The sequence below is a fragment of the Euphorbia lathyris genome, chromosome 8, assembly GCF_963576675.1.
Source record: "Euphorbia lathyris chromosome 8, ddEupLath1.1, whole genome shotgun sequence".
Lineage (NCBI taxonomy): Eukaryota > Viridiplantae > Streptophyta > Magnoliopsida > Malpighiales > Euphorbiaceae > Euphorbia > Euphorbia lathyris.
Genome location: NC_088917.1, coordinates 75,572,481 through 75,580,980, shown reverse-complemented (window position 1 = coordinate 75,580,980; position 8,500 = coordinate 75,572,481). Strand labels below are relative to the sequence as shown.

Below are 8,500 nucleotides of genomic sequence, written 5' to 3'. Positions count from 1 at the left end.
AATAATGTCAAATTAAGGAAACAATTGTTATTCATATATTTTAATAACTAGGTTTTATGAATTAGATTAGAGGTCTAAGATATATTTTTTAAGGTTTATGATTTATGAATTGAAGTCAAATTTTTTATTAATTAAGGTATAAAATCATACATATATAAAAAATATTTACATGATTTATGAACTGGCCTTGATAATTATACCTTTATATTTTTAAATATTTATATTTTTTCCCACATTTTTGTTTTCTATGTTTTTTAGAAATTCTATTTCCGGTTTCCGTTTTCATTTTAGCACATCATAGATTGAAAGTGAAATACCATTTATCCTGATAGAGCGGAACTAGTACTTTGTATTTTTATCAATCAAATTAAGAGTAACAATAATAGAACTCAATTCATGCACTTACACATCTACTTAGACTTTTCTTAATTGCTAATACATTATTGTCTAGAAGATTGAAAACTCTAAAGATAAATGCTATAGAAGTTAATGTTTGTTTCGCTTGAGTAGTTTCTTGAACCAGTAGGCAGACATTTTCGGGTGTCTTTTGAGGTTCGAGTAATCAACGTAGACAATACCGAACCTCGAAGTGTAGCCTGATTTCCATTCGAAGTTGTCTAGCAATGACCACGCGAAATACCCAATTGCATTGGCTCCATCATCAACAGCCTTCTTCAGTTGTGTCAAATAGCTTCCGTAGTAGTTGATCCTAGTCGTATCGTGCAATCCTTGGGACATTGTGACATTACCGGGATCATCCATACCTGTACCGAATTGAAAGCCAACAAACTCAGCCAGACTTAAGAAGATATGTTAATCAAACAACTAAATGTACTAATAACAACCCATACCGTTTTCGGATAGGATCACCGTCGGGTTTCCATACCGTTCTTTTATATACATTAAAGCCTTGTACAATCCCCATGGTACATCATAAAGCCAATCTGAATATGCCTGCAATTCAACACATAATAACATATGAACTTAAAATCATATGGCTCTTGTGTTATTAAAGCGTAAATATCGCGCAATGACGATGATTATATAATTACCCTTTGACCGATTGGCTTTCCGTTCTTTTCATCTACAAAGTTAATGAAACTTCATGTCAGTAAAACTACATGGTTATATATTGACCAAGAACAATGTCAGTACAGAAGTTTCTTACAAGCAAATCCAGCATTCCAGTCTTGCTGGTAGCCCAACGACTTGGGTTTTTCTTCTTCGGGGTCGGAAATGTAGTACGTCGTGTATTGGTTGATACCGACAAAATCAATGGAGCCTTTCACCATTTTAACCTCTTTTTTTGTAAACTTTGGTAGCCTTTTTCCAACAATCTCTTGCATTGTTCTTGGATACTCGCCGTACACAATGGGATGAATAAACCTTATAACACCACCCGAAAAACATTATTAAGCATAGGGTTGTAATTGAGCCGAGCTTTGGTCTGCTAATGCTTGGCTCGACAGAAAATTAACGAGCTCAAGCCGAGCTTCAAGCTAAAAAATCCTATTTGTGAGCTTCTAGCAAGTAGATTGTTTATTTTGTTCATGAGCAGCTAGTTATTATGTTCACGGACTTTACTTCCGAGCAACTCATTAATTCTATTCATGAACTTTGCTCTTAGACCACTCATTGATTATGTTCATAAGCAAGCTAACGAGCAAATTTCTTGAAGAAATAAACAAACTGTTCGTGAACAGTTCATTTATTACATTCGTCAACAAGCTCACCTAATAGATAATAGAAATACTACGGAGTTTCGTACAAAACTACGCAGTTTATATTTCACTCTTTAAAGAATAATAACATACTATTATTAAAATATAATCGAATTAAACTTGCTTACGAGCCTATTCATGAACATTATAATCGAGCTTATTTATGAGCTTGTTCATGAATCTATAATTGAGTTTGCTTGCAAGCTTTCGACCCGAGTTTTCCGGTGCTGAAGCTCGACTTGTTTATAAATGGAGCCGAACATGGTCGAGCCGCTCATCATTTACAACCCTAATTAAACATTTGCTGGGTTTAGATTAATAATCAATAAATGCTTGAAAGAATTAAGAAAAGAATGCATACCATCCAATATGAAAGTCTCTTGCTCTTTGAGCTGCATAATTATCAGCTTTTCCTCTAGTAAGGGGTTCATACCAGACAAAATCTAACAGAATCCCTATTCTTCCCTTTTGCTTTTTCTGTAATTAAAGTACAACTTCAAAAACATTTGAAGACAAATCAAAAGAACATCATCTGAAAACAAAGAGATGCTCACCTCATATTTCTGCCTATATCTTTGAACAGCAGCAGCATGAGACAAAATCAAATTGTGAGCAGCAATGTAAGGCTCAGTTGCAGAATCCCCGGCTGTACAATTTCCATATGATTTAGAGCATCTAGCAGGAGCAAAGAAGCCATTATCATACCCAAGAGCAGCAATTACTCTAGGTTCATTAAATGTCATCCAATTCTTTACTCTATCTCCAAAGGTCTTGAAACAAAAATCAGCGTAATCGGCAAAGTCTTCCCTGCAAAGTTCAGCACATACAGTATCTCTCTCAATATAACTGTAAAATTATAATGTATAAACTTGATGGGGGAAAATTTGTAAAACTTACACAACTTGGTGATTTAGGAGTCCTAAGTACTTCTTCTCAAGTGCCAGAGGCATATCATAGTGATAAAGATTTGCATATGGAGTAATTCCTAGAGAAACAGACATCCAAATAGTGGCATTTATGAGTTTCTGAAAATCCTAAAAACTTGAAACAGATAAATTGTTTGAAAACAAACCTCTTTTAAGCATGTAATTGATCAACCTATTGTAATAGGCAACACCCTTCCAATTCACTTTACCAGTTCCCTCTACATATAAGAGGTGAGTGAGAGATTAGGAATCATCATACATATGGGTTTTAATTATAAATTATAATGGATGGAAACAGAAAAACAAAAGAAGAGGAGATAATTACTTGGGAAAATTCTGGACCATGAAATTGAAAACCGGTATGCATCAAAGTTCAGTTTGTGCATTATGTCTACATCTTCCTTTAAGATTAGAAACAAAAAATAATTAATAATTGTTGGATCAATTGGAAATAAGAAACTAATTTAAGATAGGAGAAGTTACGAATTTAGCAATATGGTTATTAGGAAAGAGGAAATTTAGCCTCATGTACAAACTGTCCAATCTGAACAATTTCAACTCTCACTAAAGAAACATGAGGTTTTTTCCATTAAGATGTGCAAAATGCTAGAGTTTGGAAGAACATGAAATTGTCTTAATAAGGCTTAAAATTAGTGGCGGAAACATAACAAAATATTGGGCGGTCAATAGCCAAATTTTAGTAAGAACACATTTTCTTTTTGAGATTATAAGTCAATGGCAATCCGTCCTAATTCCGTCCAACCCGATGAGGGATGAGGATGTGGATTTGGATGCTCCTAATGCTGAATTTGTCACAAATTCTATAAATAACAAAATTACCCTATAGATTTTGTATGTTTAGAACCGAAATTTCCATAGCGTTATTTTCTCTTGGAATTAGGGGCGACGGACTATCCGTGACCCCTATAGTTCCGCCACTGCTTAAAATTACAAGATCTGATAAATGTCACACTGTTTCCTATGATTACAGTTCAGCAACTGCTTAAAATGACAAGATCTGCTAAATATTGACTGTTTCCAATAATATAGGACTAAATTTGTAATTTATACCATTTTAAGATAGAGATAAAATTGAATAATAAGAACAGAGACAACGAGGCTTGAAATGAATGGCGGAATGGGATCAAAATATTCTGCAGTGAATAGACAAAAACTTAGTAAGAAAACAATTTGTTTTGATTATAAGTCAACGGCGGATTATTTTTCCGTCGGTAATTCCGTCACATCAATAAGATGGGGATTCGGATGCTCCTAAAGTGGAATTTGTTAGAAATTCTATAAATAACAAAATTATTCTATAGATTTTGTATGTTTAGAATGGAAATTTCCATAGCCTTATTTTCTCTTGGAGTTGGGGTCTAATACAGATTATCCCTGACCTGTCTGCTCACCTAGAGCTTGGATCGACAAACAGTTAGATCTAGACTTCTAAGAAGTCTAAATTTAACTGTGAATGAGCACTAGTATAGTTCGGTCACTGCTTAAAATTACAAGATCAGATAAATGTTACACTGTTTCCAATGATTATAGTTCCTCCACTGCTTAAAATTACAAGATCTGATAAATGTGACCTGTTTCGGATAAGCATAACTTATACCATTTTAAGATAGAGATACAACAGAATAATAAGAACAGAGACAAAATGACGTACTTTGTAGCGATGATATTGGTCCACAGATACCTCCCCTGTAGCATTATTGGCTATGTTTCCTGCAAATCTCACACGATCATCATTAGTCATATATTCAAATTCAAATTTCAAAAAGATTAATTACCTAAAATTAAAAATCAATTACCAGGAATCTTGACATATTCATCCCAAATGCTAGGACCTCGACCATCCTTATCGGCCATTCCTTCAACTTGATAAGCAGATGTCGCCGTTCCGAACACAAATCCCTCCGGAAAACTCTTTCTGCTCAGACCTCCGGTGTCCAATTTTATCTTCTTCCCTATCAATTTCTCCTCGTTAGCATTCGCTGCCGTACTGGCCACCACACATAATAACAATGCGAATAGGAATGCGCGTTCCCTCATCTTGAAGACGCAGAGATAAGCAAGAGAGCTACAGATGTGAGAAAGAGAGTGAAGATGATGAGGAGGAAGCTGAAGAAGGAAGCGGTTATTTATACTGCAATGAGTGTGGTGTTCTGTTATCTTATCTAAGATAAAGTCAAATAAGGAAAAATAAAATAAAAATTATTCCCTCCTAATATTTCGGTTAAACACCTAAAAAGGGGAGTAAATTACACCCATTAGCACTGAATTTTATACAGTTTAACATTATACCCACTGAAGTCTAATTTTTTTTTTAAATAGATAGCCATTGAATTTTACATTTTTTACCAGTAGAAATTCAATGTCTCAAAACGACCGTCGGCGGTCTCAAAATAAAAATCGAAGAGTTAATGATATTCCAAGGAATTTTAATTCTTGAAATTTTTTATTTTGAGGTCATTTAGGTGTTGTTTAGTTCGGAGAGAGAGTGGATTTTTAGGGAGAGAAAGCTCAAAAAAATGTAATTTTAGAAAATAAAAAATGCGGTTTTATGGTAACCGTCGTTCTGAACAACTTTAATTCTTGAATATTTTCATTTTTAGGTCGTTACCGATCATTTTGATGAATTAGTTAAAATTGAGCGGACATCGATATTAAAAAGTATAAAGTTTAGTGACCATATTATTAAGAATTCAATGACCATAATGTTCAAATGAGTGAACTTCAATGGCCATAGTGTAATTTACCCTTTTAACACATGATTAAAAATAGTTACACAAAAGATATTCTAATTCTTTTATATATACAAAACTAAGGGATAAGATATAAAAGTACCTCTAACCTTTACAAGTATGAAAAATTTTGTCTTTAACGTCTAAAATAATGTAATTTTACCCCTAACATTGGCAGTCAAGAGCAATTTTATCCATAACGTTGGAAAGTTGGATCAATTTCAGACAGTATTATAAAACAAAGATATTTTGTTTCTTAGTCTGCACCAATGACACGTAAATTGATTTAAAAAAAAGATTTCACATTTTTTTTGTGATTTAATAATAAAATTGGAGATTAATATTTTTTAATTCGGCGAAATATTTAATTTTTTTTGTCAAACTTGTAGAAAAAACATTATATATATTTTTATTTTTTTAAATAAAATTCACGTTTAATCATATGTTTATAATCTATTACTAATGAGTAATAAAATGACGTACATGTGAAGTATATATGTCAATATTCATGACCGAGAAGACAATTTGATAATTTCTCCAATTGATCCAACTTGTCAACGTTAGGGTAAAGTTGCTCTTGCCTGCCAACATCAAGGATAAAATTGCACCATTTTGGATGTTAAGGATAAAATTGCTCATAGGTATAAACGTTAGGGGTATTTCTGCATATTATTCTTTTTGTATTTACAAAATATAAAAGAAAGTATTCATTTATAAAGTATAAATTATCAAATTTAAATTATATATAAAAAATAAAAGAAATTTACAAAACTAGGTCTTTGGAGAGATCCATTTACATTTCTAGATCTATTTCAACACATGCTACAAAATTAGATACTTTCAACCCGTATACCTAGAATACCCTTAGACTCTTCAACTTTCTATCCCAAACTAAATGCAAGCTTTCCAAAATATTGCAAGTTCCATTGGTGTTCACCTCATCAACACGACCGAACTGGAACATTTTTTTTCCATTGATGTTGGTTCTAACACCTCTAACTGGGTGTTTGTTAGAAGGGATATAGGAGGTGGGATAGGGATAAAAAACACGAGATAAGTTATCCCGTGTTTGTTTGGGAGATAGAAGGGTGAGACAGATGAGGGATAAGCTTCTTATCCCTCAAATCCTATACCCACGAGGGGGGCGAGGGGTATAAGGAGATGGGATAAGCTCCTGCGATTTTAATAGGATGGAAAAGTCTATCTTATCCCTCAAATTAATGTTATGTAGTTTAAATAAGTTTAAAATAGTAAAATGTATTATTTTATCCTCATCTCTATCCCACATACCAAACATTGAATAATAATTCTCGACTATCATATTTTTATCCTTATCCCAACCTTTATCCATATCCCTATTCCAATAGAATACCAAACGCCCCGTAAGGAACACAAACATACTATAATTTTAAACTGAGTTCGAAACAACCGATACCTATGAAGAAAAGTCGAAACTATACTTGACATCCACCACGATTATTGGTTCTCATTTTATGATTTTGGTTCACATTTTATGAAATGAGAAGTTTTTTTTATCCTCATTTCATAAAACGTGAACCAAATATAGCTTCACAAATCATAAAATGCAAAACATTTTAATTCTCATTTTATGATTTTGGTTCATATTTTATGAAATGAGAAGCAAAAAATCTGATTATTTCATAAAATGTAAACCAAAATCATACAATAAGAACTAAATGTAGCTTCGCAAAATTATAAAATGCAAACTATTTTGGTTCTAATTAGTGTATTACAATTATTCTCATTGTCTTTTTCATTGAGATGATATGGAAATCGAGTTTAGATTCTATTAGTTTGTGTTTTCTTCGTTGTGCTTAGTTATTTTTGAATTTGCATTGAAGAGATTTCTAACGAATACTGCAAAGATTGAAACATGGTCATTTTAGAGCGTTGTTTGTGCTTCCTTGTAGTTAAATTATCTGCTAATTTTGCGACAATCCTTCAGAAAGTGCATGTCGGTAAAGAATACGAGGGGTTCAAAGAAGATGGTTTGAAGAAGATAAGAGCTTTATAAAGGTATTTTTGAAAAAATATATTGAAAGAATCTAATTTAGTAACATATGTTGATTAAATGAGTTTAAAAATGTAAATAGACATCTCCATTTATAGTTAAAAGTATAAATTATCAAATTTAAATTATATATAAAAAATAATCCATTTGCTCTATAATTTTGTGGGAGTTTAGTTTTACTTCTAACATATGAAATCATTCAAATCTATCCGTAATTTTTTTTAAGCAAAATCAATCTTATTTCCAAATATAAAAAAATTAATATAAATAATATGTCAAAATACTAATAACTAAATATGTCACATATAATATCGTAAAAAAAATAAATATGTCACATATAAATTAATCGTACATTTTTTAATAAGCATCTAAAATATTTATTGTTTTATCAGCATAGTTACAAACAACATGTAAAAAAATGTATGAAACTCGTTCATTTTATCGACAAACTTATTTGCAAAGTCCAATTTAACAAGTCCATTCAATTTTGCATTAGATGTAAATAAATTTGGTTTTGGTTAGAAATGTTAAAAATAAATTTGTATCATTCTACACGTTAAGGATAAATTTGTATTTTAAAAATAAAATCAGTTAATTTCTACTAACTACAGAAACAAACAAATACTAAAGATATGTTTGGTTCAACTATTAGCTGATAAGTGTCATTGTTGTTGTTAGCTTTTAACTGTTGCAGTAGCAATTAATTGTCTATTGTTGTTGATAGCTATTTGTTATTAGCTAATTAATTTGTAGTGTTTCATAAATTTTTAATGCATTGTTACGATTAGTATGTAAAATGTCTAATATGAACATGTTTTAAATTAATCAACAAATAAAAAATATAATACATAAATCAATAAAAATAACCTAAATAACTAAATAAAAATAAAAATAATAATTTGTTTAACAATTTGTTAATTTTTTGCTTTTGCTTTTAATAATATTGGGTATCACCTAGCCTTTATTCAAAAAAATAATTTGTTTAACAATAAGTCTTTATTCTTTCGATAATAGTATTATAGAGATATGAATAACATTAAAAAAGAAACATATTTTATAAGAATAAAAAAT

At 31.2% G+C, this 8,500-nt stretch overlaps 1 protein-coding gene across 1 annotated transcript; it reads right to left on the bottom strand.

Moving 5' to 3' along the window:
- Positions 1-331: 331 nt before the first annotated feature.
- Positions 332-4,797, bottom strand: LOC136203467 (beta-glucosidase 44-like). Its single transcript, XM_065994627.1, has 11 exons — positions 4,465-4,797; positions 4,320-4,378; positions 2,973-3,048; positions 2,794-2,865; positions 2,619-2,706; positions 2,276-2,528; positions 2,083-2,198; positions 1,169-1,386; positions 1,053-1,084; positions 852-954; positions 332-764 (listed from the first exon to the last, which is right to left on the bottom strand). The coding sequence occupies exons 1-11, from the start codon at positions 4,703-4,705 to the stop codon at positions 487-489; spliced, it is 1,536 nt and encodes a 511-aa protein (XP_065850699.1). The 5' UTR covers positions 4,706-4,797; the 3' UTR covers positions 332-486.
- Between the last annotated feature and the right edge of the window lie 3,703 nt (positions 4,798-8,500).